Raw genomic sequence first — 22,385 nt, forward strand, 5'->3', positions numbered from 1 at the left:
AAAAAAAAAAAAAAAAAAAGAAAAAAAAAAAAGGGAAAAGAGAAAAAGAGTTAGCTGAAATAATGCTGAGAAATTGGTTTTACACTTCCAGCAGCCCTTCCTGTAACTTATTAACACAGTTCAGACATGGGAAGGACTGAGATGAGCGATCCTCCGAAGTGCAGGGCAGGCTTCCCTCCTCGCTGAAAATTCCTCTCTATTGCTCATAAAATGGAAGGAAGGCAAAAGAGGAAAGCTCAGATGGAAGTTTGTTCTAGAGACTCCTGTTTGTATATACAGCAAGGAAAATATACAGGAAAATGTACCGGAATGCGCACTGCCTGTTCAGATGATAACTGATGTGTGGACACAAGTTGCCCTGTTGGCCCCTGGCTTTGCAGCCTCAGGAATCCGCTTGGAGCGTGGCCAGTTTATCAAAGGGCAACATGAGTTTGCAGTGACCAGAAACGCTCAGTGGCACAGCGCTGATGGGGGATTTTAATTTATTTTTTTTTTTAAACTGCACGCCAAATTGACATTTCCAGCCTGTGGAAATACAGATACACCGCAAGTCCATAAACCTGCTCTGTGAAGCTGAAAAACGGCTCTGGCACAAAATCCTCTGTCTGCAGTAAGTTTAAAAATCCATCCAACTGACTTAATACCTTTCTCGACAATGTGGCCAGAAAATGATTTATTTGGGGTTTTAATTTTTGTTAATGTGTTTATTCATATTGATATGAGGCTATTTCAGCTTAAACTTGCTTTGTAGATTTTAGGGTTTTTTTTTTATTTTAAAGAATGTCCAAAGTAATTTGAGCACGTCCAAGCTCTCCAGCAGGAGAGCACTACAGGAGGTATTTTACAGTCTGCTGCACATTTAGCATATAGACATCCTTCTAGTAACAGCGTTTCAGTCCAAATTCAAAAGCATGCATTTTGCATGCTCACATATTTAATGGGAAAAACTACCTAAGTACACGCAGTGCCAGGTAGAAGTCAGATAATGGGGAATGGAAAGTACAACGGATAAAAGTTTAGCTTTTTTTTCTTTCTTTCTTTATGGCTTTTTTAATCTTTGGAAGATTGCTGGGGGCTTCTTGGCACTAGGTGAGCAGTTTCTCCTGTGAGCTTTCCTGCTAGGGTCTCCCACCAGCGGTGAGAAGAGAAGGAGAGCACAGGGAATCTCCTCTGGGAAGGGGCACGTTATTATCATTAACATTGCAGGACTGAAATGAGAGATTATTAAGGGTGTATATGTGCTTATCAGTCTTGAACAAGAAAGATATGAAAAAGCCCTAAAGTGGGATAGCTGTGATTTCGTCTGTGACCATCCTGGCAGTTTTTGAGATGAACATGTCTTTCCATTCTGCCTCGCTAATACTTGGTGATGAGGCACTTTTGCTTGTTTTTTGTGGGATCTGAAGTTCTCCAGCTGCTTTTTAGCCCGGATTTCCAATGGAAGATCTTCACATACTGTCTGCATAATGATGGACAACTATTTGAGCTAGTTTTAAATTAACTGCTGCTACGAACAGTCTAGAACTGCCAGCTAAGAGCTTGGAGCGGGATTATTTTTCTGTTGGTTGATATTACATAGGTGAAAAGGAAAATGCTACGGTTAAAGAAGTAATTGATCTGGGTATGACTACACATGGTGCTATGTCCTTTTTTATGGACCTCCTTTGCGGCTGATCACCTATTGCCTTTAGTCAACTGTCTTCTACGTTTACTCAGCTGTAGATATTTAGGTACCATTTCCCCAAAGCTGCCAAGTTTTGGGTCTTCCAAGACTGTAGGTATGTGTAGGTTGTGTAGTGGCTGAGTCTTGTGCACCGAGCAGTCAAGATGTCCATGAGTCCATGGGTAGAGGAGACTGGCCCTTGCTGAACGCATGGCCCCAATGCCACGTGTGTAACATGAATGTTCAGTATAAACCTGGCATGCCCATTGTAGTTATCCAATCTGGACAACACCGTGGTGCGGCACGGCATGTGCTCATCTCAAAGGGTGCACAGAAGAAGGCATCAAACGGCTGGGGCAGAGGGATGCAGAGCGCGCTGGAGCGCCCTGGTTGGCACCGGTGCTTTGTGTGGCTGTTGAGCGAGAGAGGAAGCCCCACGGCGCTCGCGTCCCGGCCTCTCCGGCTTGAATAGCGAACTCCCGCTCTCCGAGGTCAATGCATACAAAAGAATATAAAAACATCCTGCGGTAGGGATCTCGGTAGAAAGGAGAGAGCTCTCCAAAAGGCAGAAAGAAAGAACGAAAGACAGACGTGGGTCTTTTTTAATATCCGTAGAGGTTATAGGACCTTTTGGCATCCAAACGGGAAAGTGCACTGGGAAGTAGTGTTGAAACGAAGTATGAAAAGCCCTTTTGAATAACTGATTTTGCCCAGAACTGCTTACTGGTAGTATACTTTCAGCAAGCGTGAGAAGTTGAATTGAAATGGTGAAATAAGTTATTCCTAATAATGCCTTCTCTCTGCTGTTGCAGAGTGGTCACACTAAACACCAGCGCCAAGAGTCATCTCCTGGGGAACCTATATGGTGGTATTTGGGTCTACAGCGGAAAAATTAAGGGAAATTAAGGCTTTATATCTGGGTATAAAATGGAGAGCAAACCTATATATTCACTTGCACCTTGAAATCTGTGTACTTGATTCACATTTGTTTGGGTGTATGGGGAGGGAGAAGAAAAGCCACAACTACTGCAAGGACATTCTTCCCATGGTTTTACTGACATAGAAGTCAAAGGAAACAAACCGGGGGGTTGCATGAAAAATTATCCTTATAAAATGCAATGTTAGCGTAATGCTTATGCTAGAGCATTACTACTGTTGAGGTTGTAAAGAAGAGGTGAACAAGCTGAGACCCTGGTGTGCAAGGCAGGGAGTGTGCACGTACGAGCTGCAAGTTGCTCTCCCCGAGCAGCCGGCAGCAAGAGTGCCTTCGCTTTGGTGTAGCCAGCAGAAAAATCGTGATGTGTCATCATGAATGAGTCCTGAGCACGTTTCAGCTGCGGAATTGCTGCACAGCGACAAGACTTCTTCTACTGCCTCTCATACCATATGCTCCCGTAATTAGTGCAGGCAAAAAGTAATGATAGCACAGAGGAAAAGATGGAACACGATGAGCTGCAGCTCGGCCTTAAAAGCTCTGCGTTACGCAGTCTCTATATACAACATCTGAAATACAAAGCACTCTTAAACTACATATTTACTGTAATACTTGCATTTTGGGAAGTACATAGTCTTTGTTTGAAAACAACCATTATTTATGTAGGTGCCTGTATTTATGCTCTAATTGCTACACTGGTCTCTCCTAAATACCTGTGAATGTTTTTTCAAGGGTAGTCGCTCTTGATTTTTCAGATGGACTTAATGTAATGAGATTAAACTCACGTTGGCTTGACTTAAAGGTTGCATAATGTCTGTGTTTAGAGAATTCTTCTTTCAGAGACAAAGGGGATTGCTCATGCTGAGCTCTTAAGCGTGGAAAATATGAAGTTACCTTCCCCACTGATCGTTTTACTTGAATAGTTCATGAAAAGCTCATAGAAAAAAATCAGAGACTGCCATTATATAATATAGTCCCAGCAGGAGCAAGACAGATATGGTAACTTCAATATGTTACCTAATTGTATGTAGGTGAACTGCTGAGGATTCAGAAATGTGGATAATGAGCCAAAATGTGAAAGTCTTCATTCAAAATACAAATGTACCTCTATATTTTTAAGATGAAATAGTGGGCCTTTTCACTGATGTCAGTGTGACCAGCATGCATAAAAGGTGCAAATGTGATTTGGAAATCTGATGCACGCATTTGGAAATCTAATGTACAAATAAGCTTTTTGTATGTTTCTGATACTAACTCCCGACAGCCAGATTGAACAGACTGAAATATTATGAAAATAGTTACTGTCAATATTTTGATGTTTCTAGTTTCATCCAGCACCAGTAAACATATATGCACATGCACATGTGTGTATACAGGACATACAAAATTTTGAGTCATCTGGGTTTAACATTTTTAAAATATTAAGGATTTAAGCAGCTATAGAATCTGAAAATCCCCCTAAGTCTACATCCTTAAACAGCTATTCGAGTTATTCTTTTCCTTTCTATCCAGGGGGGTACTTGTGACAGCCCTCCTTGCTATACATTCCAAGCCCCATGGAACTGCTGATAGCTTTTATCTTGCTAACAATTTCTCAAGGTAAAGAGGCATCCTTACCATTCTGAAGCTGTGAACTGGGGGCACAGAGCCAGGACACCAAGGCCAGTTCTCCAAGTCCTAATTGAGATGGACCATCCCTTCCCTCTTGCACCCCAGAGCCACCTCACTGGCTCCGGTCTCTTGCCCCCTGGTACTTAGTGTGATAAGTAACATTGGTCACCCCCTGGTGACTTAGTGTGCTGCAGAACCAGCAGGGTATTCCTGCTCCTGCCCCTTTTTTTTGCTTTCAAAGCAATTGTGTCTCCTTGGTCATGTTGTTTTTGTGCAATCCAACTTGAACTGTTTCTAGGTGTGCGAGGCTACCAAGGTGATGTCCCAACAAGCCTATCTAGGCCAGTCACCTTAACTCCTGGCAGGGCCACGGAAAGGGACTGCGCATCCAATTGGCACAGACACGTCATGCAGCAGAGATTTGGCACTGCTTTTGCCTGTGGCAGTGGCACTCAGTATGCTCAAAACGCTTCACTTTGCTTTCCTTCTCTCTCTGTCCAAGCGTGAGAGCCAAGCCCCCTTGACCCCACATGGGAGATGTTTGGCAGCTACCAAGCTTGGGAAGCCCCAGCCAAGAGCAGCACCTGAACCTGTGCCTGGTTGCCTGGCTGCTCTCCTGTGACCTTTTGGCTAGCCCACTGTTGGCCCCGAAATCCTTTCCGGGGCCAGTACAAAGCAGTGACACTGGTCACGCTCCCGTGTCCATGATACAAGTCCTGTGCAATGACCTTTGGTGCTAATCAGGCTGCCAGCCACAAGCACCATCCCTGTCCACTAGCCAGCCCCAGGAGCCGCTCTTGGAATTAGTTTCCTGCCTTGCAGGAAGACAAGGATGCCACTTAAAAATTTCTAAATATTTATTATTTAATGTTAGTTCTCCATCAAATAGATCCAATTCAGATTTTATTTTGCATTCTGTTTTGCTTCATTCTTTTTTTAGATGTATTTTTTAAGGTGTATACTTATGTTTTGCAGCAGATGTGTTAATGCACCTACAACAGAATGAATATATACAGGCACCTAAATTCGTGTTTAGCCACCTAAATAAGTGGTCTGATTTTCAAAACACCTGCGCCATCAGCAGATCCCACTAAAGTCAAAAAATGGAAAGCAAAGCTTTGTATTCTGTACCAGTGTGACTTTTTTCATAGCACTTTTCTTAATGAATCTATTCTAAACCTTTTGCTAGCAGAACCCTCAAAAAAAGGGAACAAAGAACAATCATTTTAACTGTACTGCAATATACTCTTACAATATATAAAAAATGTGGTGAGAAAGACAAAGTACTGCTTTTACAATATCCTGTGCCAAATCACAGGTTATACAATTCAGTTTTTTATTTGCACAGCCAACAGTGCTTTGTAGAGCAATCAGGGAAGATAATACAATTCATTTTAAATTCTCATTACTTTAAAAGTGTTGAATCTTCTTAAATTGTTTTGGGGTTAATTGAGAATTTGCTGTCTTACAATAGACTAGGAATTGTTTAGGCTGCCCTTGTTTCATATTTTTTGTGCATACCTTTGTTGCAAAGTTATAAAAACAACAATAAAAAAGAAACAAAGAAGTGAAATGAAATAATGATCTGCATTGTTACTATTCTAGCACTCGTTTTTAGGGGAGATAAAGCTCATATATTGATCAATATTTGAATGGTTTTGAAGTGGAACTACCTTCTGGGTTGAGGCAATGTATCAGTCATTGTGCATTAGTGCTCACCTGTCCCTCTGTTTTGCATATTCCCAAAAGGATAATTTCTGCCCCTTGCGGAAGTGCTGAATGATTTTTGGGGAGCCATAAACAAGCCATATGTTTTTAGTATTTTTCTTTTTTTTCCTGTAAGCTCCCAAAGGGTCTCTTTGCAAGTCTGTCCTCTAATATATTTCAGCACAAGAATGACTAGCAAGTAACTAGAACTTTTTATGGATGGGTTTGTTGACTTGTCACCCCAACGTTGGCTCTCCAAACACCTGTGTATTCCTGTGGCGCAGTCGACATGGTCCGGCAGCCAGGAGAGATGGCCCTTGGCAAGCCTGGAGCAGGCTCCAGGTCAAGCATAGCAGCCGGTTGGCCAGTTTTGACTCTTTTCACCTCTGAAATTAGCTGTGTTTGTCTTCTGTAGCATAGTGTCACTTCCCCTAGGGGAACACGGAAAACTGAAGATCAAGACGTATGCTCCCATAGTAATGCAATCATGACATGTCCAGAAGTGCAATCTCCTGATGGCTTTTGTCTTCTAATTTAGGTATTCAGTTTTCAAGGATCCTGCAGGCTGGCTAGAAATCAACCCAACCAACGGTACCATTGGCACCACCGCCGTGCTGGATCGGGAGTCTCCTTACGTGCACAACAACATTTACACTGCTCAGTTTCTGGCCATAGACAGTGGTGAGTAGCTCTTATTGACCACATTCATTACACTGAAAATATGTATTGTTTTTTGTCTGCTTGAAGGTTACCATTCATTCCAACAAGTGCCAAGCCAAGGTTACGCTTCAGTGTTTTGTGAAGCAGCCACCCAAAGATATTATAAAGACTTGTGACTATCCGAAAATATAGGAATAAACTTAAACTAAGAGCAGCTTTGGTTTAAGGTGAAGTCATGCATATTCATACCTGCACTGAGATCTGAGATATAAGCAGTATATGAGCATTCGTGTGAGATAATAACTCATCTTTCTCAGAGTTAATTTCCTCATAATATTTGAGCAGTTCTTAAGCCTAAGGCACCTAAATAGCAATAACAGAACATCCTGATATGCTGAATTGCGTCTTATTCAACATTCAGTGACAGTGACAAGAAAAACATAGACAATTGCTAAAATGAAACTTTTTTTTTTTACATATTATGTGGATTAAAGTTCCTGCTGTCAAACATAATCTGAATTAAACTAGCTAGCAAAAATTTAGTATGAGTGTCTTCTGCAGCAGAGAAAAAAAAAGAAAAAAAAAAAAAAAACAGAAAATCCTGATAATTCCTGCAAATCTCCAGAGCTAAAGGCATTTTTTTTTCATTGCCTGTAATATAACAACTAATATGCTAACACTTCTTCACAGCTGCAGCTGTTTTAGTCCTGGTGATGAATTCTGAAAGGTCCTTTTTCGGAGAATAGTTTTACATTTTGGTAACCCATGATTCAGGAAGCATTTGCAGGCCTTAAAGGAAAACAATCAAAAAAACCCCCAAAATATCTCTGTAGATAGAAAAGATTTTTTTTTCTACTCAGATGATGATTTATTTATATATTGATATATATTCTTTATCAGGAAATTCCCAAAGAAAAATGAAGGACTAAACTTATTTCTGTCTTTTATTTGCTATTGGATAAAGGTTTTCTAAATGCATTCCAAAATGGAGTCCCCTGGGAACATAATGGTATGGTGACTATATAAAAAGCCAGGATAATATTACTGAGGGACCGGTTATCAGAAGTCAGTATGTTTTAAAGGCATGCTCATATACTGCTGTGCTTTCAAAGAGAAAAGGAGCAAAAAGTTGAATATTCCCAACTACAGAAAGCAGCCTAAATGAAGGCTTTTCGGAATGAAGTAATCAGAAACTTCATGTGTGCATTTAGTCGTGGGATGCCAAGGGGTTAATTAAGATCCATCGTGAGCCTTGCACGACCTCACTTTGCGTAGCTCAGTCACTGGTGGGAATGGCCTTAAACAGTGGGCCTCAAATAGCTGATATTAATTGCATAAAGGTGCAACGTGGAGTTTGTGGGATGTGACATAACCTGGTGTTGTGGCCTCCTCGAAGTTCGGATTCCAGCTGCTTTCCAGGTCAGTGCTTATACTGGTACCCACTTGCTTTTTCCAGCCAACACTTCCTAATGTCCACCATGGGAAGGAATATTACATTAGATGGCAAGAAAAACTGTGGTGGAATGATATGAAATGGATGCAGGATTCTTTAAGGATGTTAAAAGAAGGCTGTGTTAGCTTAAAAATGAAAAGTGAGCATGAACATAACTACATGTTTTCATTTGCAAGCAGCATGGGGCACAAACTGCTCAGTAAAGCCACATCTTTCTTCGGGTTACGAAGTGTAGTCTATTTAACATCAGTGAATATAGGTGAGATTTTTATGTGATAAAGTTGCCTTTGGCAGGATTAAGAATTGCCAAATGAGATTAGGTGGTAAACTGAAAATTTACTGGCATTTTTAATAGAGCAAGTCATTTACTTGGACTAATAGACTTGGGGCAAGGAGAGGAGAACAGAAGGAAAAAAAAAACACAATAAATCAGAGACTGTTTTTTCAGAAGCATTTAGCGTGAACCATTTCTTTCACCATTGCGTATGGCTGCTGGCAACGAAATGAGAGCGAAACGTATATTTGTTTTTCATTAAATGCAGATTTTGCTTTTCTCTAATGCAAGCTCTTTATTTACAGCACATTATGGTCTTTTTTGCCTCCCTCCGTATCTGACACAGCCCAATTATCTCTCATAGCTGAATCTGAGCTGCCCTGGCACCTGCACTGGCAAAGTCTGGGCTGCTCAGGCCTTTGCTTTTCTAACCAGGGAAATAAGGAATATTTGGGGCAATTTCCAGGGCACGGTGCAGCGCTGTGCAGAGGTCCCCGTGGCAGCTCCGTCCTGCTGGAGCTCCACGCTGGCACCTGGATGGTTTCTTTTACAAAACGTTGATGGTCTCAAGAAGCAGCTAAATCAGGAGCTTCATGGTTGGTGGCTCTATATTTAAATCTGTGGGCCACGACGTCTCTATCCTTTTTTCAGTAAATCACAAAAATATTCTTACCAGTAAGATAGTAACTGTGAATGGACCATAGAAAATGTAAGCATTCCTTGGCAGGAAATAATTTAGTTGTTTATGATATTCCCTTTGAACTTTATGGTACCTATTTTCAGCATTATCAAATTAATTGCAGAGAAATGTAGTTATCTGTGGATTATGTTATTTCTGCTCTAAATAGTTCATGTACCTTCCAAACATAACTGAAACGATGTGTAAGAGCAAATTTGATGGACACACTATTAATTTTGTAGATAATAAAGGCTGACCTTTTATTGGGGGAAATTTCAGTTTTAAAGGGACTTTCTGGAATGTATATCCTAATTTGCTTGTACTTTTGATTCCAGTAAAGGTCAAGGTAGTATCTTTAGAATTTGAAAACTCTTTTTATTAAAGGCATGTGTGGACATAGTTTCTGGTTTATTAAAGAAGAAATTAAATAGTGGCAAGAAATATCATGGAGCAGAGTTAACATATTGAAGTGTCATGAACTGGGTTTAATCTGAAGATGAGCTCCCAATGGGCCAAAGTCAGTTTTATGCAAACTTGGAGAACATCAGAGGCTTTGTTCACGTGTCAACAACGGTGATGGTTTTATTTCTTGAATTTAGCATTCTAATCATGTGAAACAGTGCAATACCACAATCATAAAATGCTATTACTAGGACTATACCTGTAAAACACATGCACATTAAATAGAGTTAAGAAATTATTTGAGTTTGAGAAATCTGCTTGGCACAGTCTTTCCATGGGACCTGCTGTATCACTGTAGTGCAATGTTCTTCAGTAGTTATCCAATAATCCTAATAAAGTGAAGGATTTGGGATTACTACCATGAAAAACAATACCTGTACATTTGCATGCTAAAAACTGTGCATAAAATTTTGTTTTCTTCTTTTTTTTTCCCCCCATGTATTCTGAGAGTAACATATGCAAAAAGGAGCAAGGAGTGAGGATGCTCGAATTTCTTCCTCATTTCCAGGGTCCAACTGAAATAAAACCCAAGCAATTCCAAATCTCATTCATTGCACAAATCTCAGTGCTCCTCATCATTAAAAAGCAGAATTATCATTCTGCACGATATGTAATGAACAGCAGCAGACAACAGCTAGAAAAAAATGGAGTAACAAAGAGATATGTAGCAACTTGCAATTAGAATTTCTCCTTACATGTATCTAACCTGTCTTCTTGCTTCATGATGTACATAATTAAATTACCACAGATTGATTCCACCTAAAACATGCTATTTTTGAAGAAATCAGGCAATTAGTTGCCATGGCAACCCAATTAAGCCAGTTTTATATCCCTTATCTTAATTGCTGTATTAATTGAGAAGAGAAAATAAATTGAATGCTCATCCTTTCCTTGCCATTTTGAATTTCAGTAAAATATGAATTGCACACAAAATATTGTTTTAATTTGTCATCACGGACTGATGATTAGAGAAAGAAATTAGAATGCTGAAAACAGTATTTAAGACGGATGGCATATGTCAGTAGCAATTTGATATGCTGAAAGAGCTGTGCTCTTTTGAAATGTAATTACTCAAAAATAGCATCTGCATATATTATTTGAGTGAATGGTAGAAGGATTGCAACTTTTAAGGACTGTTTATTTTATAAATATTAAAAAATAAAAGATATCTAGAAGGCAGTAAATATTTTTAAAATAGGAAATTTCCAGGCATGGGGATTCTTTTATACAAGATGTCACCCTATTGCACTTATGAGATTGATTTTTCAAATCTGTGAAATGCTGAGCAGCCCACCTGGGTTTTGGGGTCTTCCCAATCTCCTCGTTCCATTTATTTTAGTGGAACCAGTAGTAGACTCCAGCTTGGAGTCTATGCAGTGGCAGTGTGCCTGTCTGAATGGGATTTATGCCTGCACTTGTTGCCACATCACCTGCTCTGCCCACAGTTTCCCATTAGAAAAATGGCATATGGATGGGGCAAAGAGCCATGAGGGGGGGAAATCTGAAATTTCAGTTCTGGTTTTAGTAACAGTATCATTAGAAAGCACAAAATATTGCTTCTCAACGTGCTTATTCAAAGCATTTGTAGGCAAGCATGAGCGTGCTACCTCTTCCAGCCACAGGTTGCCCAGCTGGCCATGGAGCTCCCTCTGAACTGGTTGTGAACTTGTATTTTTCATTGTTTGTTCTCCATTTTTCTTGCTGTATTATATACAACAAAGCAAAAGTGGGCCACAGAACCCATTTTACAGCTAGTAAACTGCAGCAGTTCCTTTGGACAAAGCTGGAACTGAAAATAGAGAAACTGAGAGAAATCCATATCCAAGGAAAGCACCTTGGCATGAAACAGTTAGTTAGCTAGAAGTAAAATGAAAGAAATTCTGTAGACATCATTAGAGTTGTTCCAAATTGACCTTGATATGACTATAATTCAAATGTGGTTTATGGAAGTTTTAAGAAATACAGCTTTATTTGTGATGGGTCAGCGGAGAGGTAATTGTGCGGGAATCAGAAAATCTAGATTCTCAAAGGCTTTCTTCTACTCTTAGATGAAGGAAAATTGAAAATAGCTCAGGTAGTCCATTCTACTTTCTCATTTTGTATCTGGGTAAGTTTGTTACTAGCAAACAATAGAAGCAGCAAAGCAAGAGTAGAATCTGTGGGCTGCATAAATGCATGGGCAGGTGGAGTAAGAGCTGCTAATAAGTGGTACACCATAAATGTTCTAGGAAAATTCATAATAGCTGAATTTTCATGTGTCAGCCTGTGAGGAAATCTGTATGGTGATTGGTATCCCATGTATTTGGCAAAAGGCAGGCAGCTTGCTCTAGGAATTAAATGGCCATGGAAGTTCTGCACCATTGCATAGTCGGACATGAAAATATATACAAATTTGATGGCCCCGGAAGCATAGCTTGATTAGAAGAAATGAGTACAGAAGTCTTTTTACTATTCATAATGAACGTGTGAAAAGGGACAAAGCATGCTCCATTCTTCCTAAAAATATTGTGCTTCCTCGCATCAAGCAATATTGTAGCTCACATCTGTGTTGCAGCTGGAGTCTCTAAAATGGTTGATTTTGCTTCTTTGGGAATTTGATAAATTTTGCTAGAATTCCAGGTCCATTACTCTCTTGAAAAAAGAGCATAATAATTCAAATTAAATTCCTTTTTACTCAATTGCCTCTGATAAGATATTGTGTTGTAAAGGCATTTAAATAAATATTCCTTTGCTGTAATGACAAAGATATAAAACATTACACTTCTAAATACAGAAGATATATTTAGGCTTTGATGCCATTAGGTAAACCACTTTCTAAATCCAAGTGAAAACATGTGGTCTCATTAATTGCCTTCTGGTCCTAACGCTTTATGAGTTGTGTGTCTGGCATTTTTCTTGTTAGTTGATAATGTTTTGATTATCAATGCTTTGTTTCTTAGCTGTACCACTAAACAAATTATCTTATGTACAAGTTGACTTCATTCTAATTTACTCAAAGACCATTTTGCCGTAGCATGTGCAAATATCTGTATTTTTTGACACTTGGAAATCCGTATTGCTCTGCTTTGTGCAATATGTTTAATTTTAGACCATGTTTAAATTTAGATGCACATTAAATGATCCAATGCCACCAGCCACAACTGCATTTAAATATCTAATGAAAATATTTTAAATGCCTAATTCCAGGGGAAAAAAAAAATCCAAGTTATTCCAAGGAGGGAGTTTAAAATGTTAGAACTCAGAAAGCTCAAGGTCAGGTGGAATTATCTCATCTGTGATTTTTTGGGGCTGTTGACCTAAGAGTATGTTTTTAAGTAGCATCGTTTTTAAAGTACTTTTTAATTAGTTGTTTTGCTTGGCTATGTTCTACAGCTCTAAGAAACATGCGTCTTCAGCTTCAAGGACAATTCTAACTCACCATAATCCAAAATGTCCAAGACTTTCAACATTCTTAATATGGTTTTTGATAGCTTGGCAAGTGCAATCAAGGTCGCTAGCCCATTAGGGAATTTCACTAGCTCTGGGGATCGTTTAGGCTAATTTGGGGATTTGCTGCAGAATAGGACAAGGACAGCTGTAAGAAAAGGATTACATTTTTACGAGCTGCTTTCTCTTTGAGATGTTTTTAGACAATTCTTGCACCTTGAAGATGTTCTACCAGTCTGAAATAGTTCAGACTGGCTTCTAAAAGTAAGTGCTAGCACTTTATTTTGGATGGGGTCTACAAGATTTTCACCACCATCGTGCCCAGCTGTACTCCTAGAAGGGAATATTAGTGTCTGAACACGAGAACTGTGGAGTTGCCAACAGTGAAGGGCCTAAATTATTTCTTCTTGTGTTGCTATTCTTGATAGAGCTCCGTTAATAATGAAAACATTACTGAGCATGGAAATAGCAGCCCGGATATTAGTGCAGCCGATGTTACGTTCCCTGAGGTTCATTGGCATCAAGTCAAACAAATCCACCAGCAGGAAAGGCAAAATAGGGCTTTAGGTGTTCACAGGACGCACAGGGTGCAGCGATACCCAATATTATGTGGACAGCTCTCAGATACAGTCTGAGGTTTCCTCTGGAATACCCCCAAAAATCCATGTCTCAACTTCCATTGACTTTTAGAAGTATTTGGCTTCTAATTGCTCTAGGCAGATATGGAAATAACACCTGTTGTGTGGTGATTTCCAACTCTGTTTTTGCTGTCATTTCAAATAAATTACAGCTTTTACTGCTGGAATTTGGACTAAATACAAACATCTCAATTCAGTTTCAAAGCAGTCCAAATACTGTCTTTAATTTCATGGTGCACAACTCAGCCATGGTAGAAATCCCTATCCAGCAGCATTTCTGGAGGAAAACTAAAAAATGGAACATGAAATGCATCTCCATGTCCATAGGAGAATGTTATACTCCGATTAAACACCTCACCAGCCATGTGATTGCTTGTTAGATATGCCATTTTATGTAAGTCTTGATACTGAAGAAAAATGTCTCCTTAGTCCATGGCCATCATTGTGTGTAATTGCTCCCTTTTAAGAATCTATGTGATTGGCAGTCCCATTTGAGTAGTTAGATGTTAAAATGCTGTCATTGTCCCTATTGGAACTTAAGAGTATCAAAAATGAATGGCAGTTATAAAAAATTTTTTGGCCAGATGTTTTGACAGAGGGCTTATAATTTAGGACTTTATACTAATAATTCCAGTATAATTTTGCATGGTATTTCATTACAATACAAAATAGAGAAAGCATCCAAAATGCCTATATCTAGAATATTTCTTTTGAAACTATTCACTTCTAAATAAAGGTAGCAAAATGGTCATTTATAGTGATAGCACAAGAAGCCAATTTAACATCTACATCTTCAGGTAACAGTCCCTGGCATTAAAGCTTCCAGTTCCCAGACAATAGGTACCATCATATTCTATGACAGTCTCTAACTCATGAAAGAAAACTACTTTTGTTAGTCTATTTTTTGACTGTTGCATCTTACAAAAGCAGGAGCTATTGCCTAACTGAAGACTGCTATATCAGAAGCGTTGTATGCAATCTAATGCTAGGACATGACATTTCCAGTTCAGATGCAATTCAAATAAGTAGCATACATCCACTTTTCCTTCTGCAGCAGGCTTTAAGATGCATCTGCACTTCTTTAGTGTTGCTTATCAGTGTTCCAGTCCCATAAACTTGATGTGCTTTGAGATCTTGTTGAAAGCTTCTCATGAAGTTTCTGATTTTTTTCCAAGATTATCAAAGTCAGTATTTGATACCTAGCTCTCATTTTTATTAAATACAAAATTAGCTGGAAATAGGCCCTCAATCCCCATTTTAGTAGCTTATACACATGCTAGTAATGCCATTTCATTCCTATTCCACTCGTATGCCATTCACAGCTATGCAACCTGTGGCAGTCGCAGCAGGAGCTGGAAAGTCTCTGCTCTGAATGGCTCTAACCCAGGCACCTGAAGGTTCAAAGCCTTCAGCCTCAGTAGGAGCAGCGAGTTCATTTGGGCTCCTTTGAAAATCTGCTCCCCAGAGCGGGTGGACTGAGCCCTTCAGGGCTTGGCTTGTGCGTTAATCCCTGCTCTCAATTGCAAAGTTTTACAATAAGAAGGGAGTGAAGTTTTGTTTCAGAATTAAAATATGCTGGGGAAAGGCTTTCATTTCAAAACCAGAGCTGACGAGAGATCATGGGATTTTTGAGTGGTTCTTATTGTAAAGGCGTAATGGTGTCACATTTATAAAAGTCACATATTCCCAATGGATATGTTGTGGCCGTTTTTCCTTGACTCATTTTTTTGTTCCTTTTTCTTATGACGTGCGTGTTAACAAGCTTCAGTTTATGACCTTGACATTTGCTTATTTTTCTTTTGTAAGTCTTCATAAATCACCTTTTTTTTTTAAACCTTTATGAATAAAACAACCAAAGAATAAGTCATTGAAATGGACAGAAGCAATTTCCTTTCTCTGTCTTGGTGCATAATAGTTGACTGGCCCAAAAGCCATATAAAGATAGTGAAACATTAGCGTGGCAGAGAAAATGCAGCCATATCTACATTTGACAAAATAACAGTATATTCATAATGCTGTTGCCTTCTTAATTTCAAAAGGCAGATTTTAATATTACTGACTTCAGAGAAAGATAAGAAGGGCAGTGCATGAGACATTATCAGTCCAGTGTGGAAATAATGCATTCAAAATTAAAGACAGCAGTTTAATTAAGTGCATGAAAGGCTGGCTTTTATGATCATATTTCAAATACTCAAATGTCTTTTCATCCATTCTGCCGTATGACTTTACTTAATAATATATCAAGAACAAAAAAATGTATTGGAGTCTTTCTGCAAATTCAATTAGTGCAATAAAAAGTGAAAAATAATTTCTTTTTCATTAAAAATAACTCAACCCTAACCCTTGTGATGACAAAGCGAGAGAGGAAAGGGGAGGAAGAAAAGCTGGAGAACTGTGGAAACGGTGCCTTTGTTATGCATTTATGTGTGCGCAGAATAGATGAAGTGTCACCATTAGTAACATTTGTCATTAAGAGGACTAATTGCGTGCAGCTACAGTTGGTAGTTTATCAGATCCGGACCACAAGGTATTTACTTCTCTCCCCGGCTGGGCTTGCAGTGCAGCGGTAACTCCCTCGTTTATGGACTGGGGCGCGCAGGGTGATGGAGCCAACGCGAGCCGCTTCCCGGGCCAGGCTCTCAGCGACCGCGGCGCCGCGCGCGGCTGCTTTGCAGCCTGGGGATGACCTCCTGAATCCTTTCTGTGAGCATACTTTTGTGCATTAAAACAGAAAAATGGGCAAAACCAACCACCCCTGCAGAAGTGCAGCCTTTCAAGGGGGAAATCATTAGGGGTGGGAGGCATAGGAGGAAGAAATGTTGGGCAGAGAGGAACCTCATGAGGTTCAATAAGGACAAGTGCAGGGTCCTGCACCTGGGGAGGAATAACCCCAGGCATCAGTACAGATTAGGGGTCGACCTGCTGGAAAGCACCTCCACGGAGAGGGACCTGGGAGTCCTGGTTGACACCAAGTTAACCATGAGTGAGCAGTGTGCCCTCGTGGCCAAGAAGGCCAATGGCATCCTGGCCTGCATCAGGAGGAGTGTTGCCAGCAGGTCAAGGGAGGTGATTCTGCCCCTCTCCTCAGCTCTGGTGAGGCCGCACCTGGAGTACTGTGTGCAGTTCTGGGCACCCCAGTATAGGAAGGACGTGGAGCTTCTGGAGAGGGTCCAGAGAAGGGCAACCAGGATGATTAAGGGAATGGAACATCTCTCGTATGAAGAGAGGCTGAGTGAGCTGGGCCTGTTTTCTCTGGAGAAGAGACGGCTCAGAGGGGATATGATTAATATGTATAAGTTCAGGAAGGGAGAATGCAGGGAGGAAGGGGACAGGCTGTTCTCACTGGTGGCCAGCGATAGGACGAGGGGTAATGGCCACAAGCTGAAACACAAGAAGTTCCGTCTCCAGGTGAGGAGGAACTTCTTTACTGTTAGGGTGACAGAGCAGTGGAACAGGCTGCCCAGGGAGGTTGTGGAGTCTCCTTCTCTGGAGGTCTTCAAAACCCGCCTGGATGCCACCCTGTGCCACATGCTCTAGGTGTGCCTGCTTGAGCAGGAAGGTTGGACTAGATGATCTGTAGAGGTCCCTTCCAACCTTAAATATTCTGAAATATTCTGAAATATTCTGAAAAGAAATGTGCGTTCAGAAAGCTTTGGAGACCAGCAAAGGGGTCAGTCATAAGGCATCTGAGCAAGCCCGAGATGCCCACACTGACCCCGCATGGCTCTCGGTAAATAAAAGATCTCATTTCCCGGGGCTCTGTGTTCCCAGGTTTCTCTTCTGCTGACATGACTAAGTGTGGTCCTCAGGGTTGCTGGGGACTGATTGGGTCTGGTGCTGTTTATGGGCCCCTGCTGTACAAATTGCTTCCCGTCTGCTGTCATTTTTCTGCTATTTGTCTTGTTCTTGGTTCTTTTCATACCCGTCTATCACTCTAGGAGCCATTTCCCATTATGATTCTCTCAGTAGGTGCTTATGAACAGGCTATTTTCCTGGTATCTCTTCATGTCCTAACCTTGTTTCGACTCCATAATACTCTACTCCAAGAGGCTTCCTTGGAGTAATTGTCCATACTGTTAAAAAAATCAAACAGGCTGGATTTTGAAAATATGATTTACAGTTGCAACTCTTGCATGTGACAGAGGTAAGAACAACAAAAATGATGGTATTTGTGCATATGCTGTTACAAAGAAGAGCAGGTAAGCGTTTATGAAACCACAATTTAATCCGTATCTGTTTGTTTCTCATGTAGGTAACCCTCCTGCGACAGGGACAGGAACTTTACACATCACCTTGGAGGATGTCAATGACAACATCCCGTCCCTTTATCCAACACTGGCCAAAGTCTGCGATGATGCAAAAGATCTCCGGGTGGTGGTATTAGGAGCATCGGATAAGGATCTTCATCCCAACACAGACCCATTCAAGTTTGAATTGAGTAAGCAGTCTGGCCCAGAGAAGTTGTGGAGAATCAACAAGCTTAACAGTAAGTCTGCTTTTTTTTTTTTTTTTTTTTTTTTTTGTTCATCGTTGTCCATCTTCATTGGAATCTGAACTTCTTCCTCTTCCTATCACATTACTTGCACTTGCCTTTTTTTAGCTTTGCATTAAATAAGGGTACAATGATGTTTGCAAAGATGACCAAATTGTGTTGTATGGGAGTTTTATGTGTGAGACACATCAGGTTTTGCTGCAGGACAGCATGAGACTTTGCATGGATTTTAGCAACGTGCTAGAAAAGCTTCCTGATTTCATGTACTTGGAGTATATAGCATGAAGATCATGCTATACAATTGCAGGATATTTACATGGCAAATTTTAGACACATGCACCAAAAAAAGATGTTTCTAACGTAGATTATTTCCACTTGCTTTCTAGTCTGCACCATTTAGCTCTGTTACTGTGGGATCTTTTAGCAGTTCACTTCACAGCCTGCTTAGGAAGAACTAAAGATGGATGCGATGTCTGCTGTGCCTGCGGGAACCACTGTCACAGACAGTGGGGAGGAATCATTTTCTCTGGCACTCTGCTGTTCTCCAGGCTCTCAACCACCACTGTTTAACCCTGAAAGAGTTAGGACACCTAAGGCTCTTAGTCCACGCTGTTGCTCAGGTGAAACAGATCTGTGGATCTGAAGGGGAAATGGGAAGCACCTTCATCTGTGCTGCTCTGCAGGAAAAGGGGTTCTAGGGGCAGTGGAGGTAAAATTTATTCTCCTCTTGGGTATTGCTTTGAGGATAGAATATTTCAGTGTTTCATTAGTATATTCATTTCCACAGGCAAGTTCTTCTAATAATTTGCAGAGCAAATACACTTAGACAAAAGGGACTCTTGAAAGTCTTCTTTTGATGGAGTTTGGGGTATGTTTGCAATTAGCTTTAGGTTCCTGAGAAGAATTTCTGTACCTGCCTTCTTCTTACTCTAATTCTGTTCTCTAATCCTTTTCTTTGAATGCTCTCATTTTCCTCTTAATTTCCCTGGATAGCTGTGGCATGCCTGGGATTGCTTCTAGGATCTCCTCCCCTCCCAAGCAACCAAGATTCGGCTGCGTAATTCTCACCTCCTTCTCCTCTGCAGATACTCATGCCCAGGTCATCCTGCTGCAAAACCTGCAAAAGGCACATTACAACATCCCTATCTCAGTGACAGATTCTGGAAAACCACCTCTGACTAACAATACAGAACTGAAATTGCAAGTGTGCTCCTGCAAGAAATCCAAAATGGACTGCAGCGCGACCGATGCCCTTCACATCAGCATGACCCTCATCCTTCTTTCACTCGGCAGTTTATTTTGTAAGTCTTTCCCCGAACTGTAATGCAGCGTTATTTAGCAGCTCATTCATGCACTTCATAACAAAACCTACCAAGGGAGAAGTTAAATTCATACGTTGATCCCACAGTGCAATAATTAATTTCCTCTCTCTTTCTTTTCCCTGAGGAAGTAGCTATATGAGAGAGGGAGGCCTTATGCAGATAAGTGTGTGTCTATATATTTATTTATATATATGTGCATATAAAGCCTCCCCTACCTATATTTATATAGTCAAAAAAAAACGGCAACAAAGGCCTGGTTGTCAAATTAGGAGGCAATTGCAAAAAGAAGCAATAATTTGAAGATGAATCAAGGGGAATTAAAGCTAGCATATGATAAATGAAGAAGTACCAGCTGTAGTAGCAGATTTGTGAGATGTTTCCTTTCATCTCCCCTCACTTCAATTCAGAAACAGAATCAGGAGATTAAAGGTGTTCTTGCAACAATGGCTGTTTTGGGTCACCATGAAAATCAGTGCTGCCTGCTTCAGTCTGTTCCTCTGTGTAAAGCTTGCAAGCAACTGGAACATACAGGATGTGCTCAAGATCCTGAGCCTAGAGACACCCAAAATTCATAAACAGAATTGCAAGTGTGGGTGGGGTGGAGAGAGAGCTGATACACAGGGGAAACTTCTGCTGCATCTGAGAAAATTTTGTGAAAGAGCTTTAGAAAAAACGTAATTTGAATGGGAAGGGGTTTAAAAAAAAAGAAAAAGAAAAAAGAAATAAATCTGAAGAAGAACAGTGATTCAGACCCGTAAATCAGCCCCTGGCTTGCCCTGTGGCAGTTTTCACCAAAGTTTTGTTACACTATTACTCTGAGTTTTTTTATCTGTAAGAAAAGAAATAGCTTTACCCTATAACTATGCTAGTAAATCTGTTATTCAAGGGTTATTACCATCATCTAATGTTAGTAAAATACACTTTATGGTAAATTAATACTTGCGCCATGGTCAAAGATGTTACTTTCTTGATAAGATAGAATGTATCATGAGGCAGAGAAAGTCAAAAAAAAGAGTTTACACTTCTGAGGTTTGTTGTATACTTGATTACACATCTTGTCAGTTCTTTTTTCCTTATAGCATATTACTTTTATCCCAAAAGGTTAGCATGAAGGTCATTGTGAGAGAATTAGAAATAGGCTAATGTTTGTGATGCTCTTTGAAGATGAAAAGGACTATATAAATGTTAAGTGCAAATTCCCATTCTTTGTTCCAGTCGGTGACGTCTGAAGTGTCTCCTTTGGCTTTGCTTCAGTTATTCTGGGTTTAGCCTGCTGGAACCAAAAGCACAATTCGGCTGATAGAAATAAAATGTTAGAAATACTTGGCAGTACATGATGCTATCAGACTGGTGATATAAATAAGCAGCTCATTGATTTAAATATATTCTCGCTACCACTTCATAAATGCTGCTGATGCTATACAAGGTGTGACTTTTGCCATGAGGATGATGTTCATCTGGCATGATTATCATTTGAACTTTGTTTACCTTAATGCATCTTCTCAGAATACAATGAGGCCAAGTATTTTGCTTTTGCAAGTATCCATATTGCTGTTTCTTGTCCCCAGAGAAGTCCTATCATTTTCCTTGTGTGGTATTAAGAAGTAGATCTAGTGTCTGGAACACTGTCCTTGCCACTTGCAGATCTTCCCAGCTAATCTGGGGACAGAATAGGGACCTGTGGCAGTGGGAAGGGTGCAGACGGACACAGGGAAAGGAAGAGCTTCCTTGCTGGACTGAGACAGCTGTGAGTGAGAACATGAATTGAACAGGTAGGCTGCAGCATGCAGAGATTTAATCCTCAGCACAGGACCACAAACAGGTTTGGGGCAAAATTTGCCACTACTCAGTTGTGTTACTGATCCAACTAGTTCCACACAAGGAGGCTGGTATCCCATGGGCCAGCAAAAATGTTTATTCTTGCTTATGCCAAGGCAGCTAGCATAACAACTTCCACAATCCTTTCCCTAGGGTTGTCCCTCCCTATATGAGACGTAAAAGAATGAGACTAGGAGCCAGTTAAATTAATGTGGTTCTCTATTTGAACTTCTCTAAAATGTGCTGATATCATTGCATTCCCCGTTCTTTTTCACACATAGTTCTTTTATATCTGCGATTAGTTCCATCACAATGTTTTGTGTAGTCCAAATATTTATCAGAGTAATCAAAGATTACGATGCCATAAAAACAAAGAGAACTTTAGTGCTTATTGAACAGATGAAATATCCCATTTCTAGTGGCAAGTTATGGGTTTAATTTTTGCAAAAGCCCTTACGTGGCTCACTTTGCTCCCAGTGTTTATGTTTTACGAGGCTCTTATTCCTAGGAGGTAAATCCTTCAGTCAAATGAACTTTGCTTCTCATGCCAAAGGATTTCTTTTTGTATTTGACATCTGGCACGAGGATAGATGGCCCTGTGAAAGAGCCGTTCATGATAAAAATGCCCTGCATGAATCTCCTCTCCATACACAACATCATGGCATTATCATTTAAATGGTGCAATTATTATCCATACTTAGAGTGCATACGTCTTTTGTAAGTCCTGGAAGAAGTCATATGTGGCAGATTTCTGAAGTGGCTGAGCATGGACGTGGAGAGCCTGGTTAACACTGTAATGCATGCAAAAAGCAGCAGTTTCGCCTATTCTGTAGCTGCCCTGCTGTGTTCAGTATATTGAGTGAGAATGGATAGAGAGCACAGCGTTGCCCAGAAGCCCTTGGAAAGGTAGATGTACTTGGAACAAGAAAAATCTGTGATTCATGTCTGCCAGAATTAGCAAATGCAAGCTGCCAAGCTCTGTGGGCCCACTGCTGTTGTTGTTCCATGGCAAAGCAATAAGGTGTTTGGTGGAATTAAAAGGTGGCAAAATAATGAGATGATTTTTTTTTAAAAAAGCATGTTTTTGTAATTCATATGTAGCCTCATAAACTTATTATCACTGAGAATTCCTGAAGTCAAGCTGGGAAGGTGCTTGGTGCACAGCAACAGGACTGTCCAAAGTTATAATAGTGTGTGCTAGCAAAATTTGGAAGGAATATTCAGTCTTATCTGTCATTAATGGAGA

At 40.3% G+C, this 22,385-nt stretch overlaps 1 protein-coding gene across 2 annotated transcripts in view; it reads left to right on the plus strand.

Moving 5' to 3' along the window:
* Nucleotides 1-22,385, plus strand: part of CDH13 (cadherin 13) — a 377,876-nt gene that overhangs the window by 349,175 nt on the left and 6,316 nt on the right. Inside the window, exons 11-13 of one of the 2 annotated variants that reach the window (XM_026042342.1) lie at nt 6,454-6,596; nt 17,760-17,993; nt 19,085-19,371. In XM_026042342.1, the coding sequence (XP_025898127.1) occupies nt 6,454-6,596; nt 17,760-17,993; nt 19,085-19,323 (616 nt within the window). In that variant the 3' untranslated portion in view covers nt 19,324-19,371. Of the gene's footprint in view, nt 1-6,453; nt 6,597-17,759; nt 17,994-19,084; nt 19,372-22,385 lie in introns of those variants that run through there. The other variant, XM_026042343.1, reaches the window with a different exon arrangement.

This window comes from Nothoprocta perdicaria, unplaced genomic scaffold (assembly GCF_003342845.1).
Source record: "Nothoprocta perdicaria isolate Ctin4 unplaced genomic scaffold, notPer1 scaffold_30, whole genome shotgun sequence".
Lineage (NCBI taxonomy): Eukaryota > Metazoa > Chordata > Aves > Tinamiformes > Tinamidae > Nothoprocta > Nothoprocta perdicaria.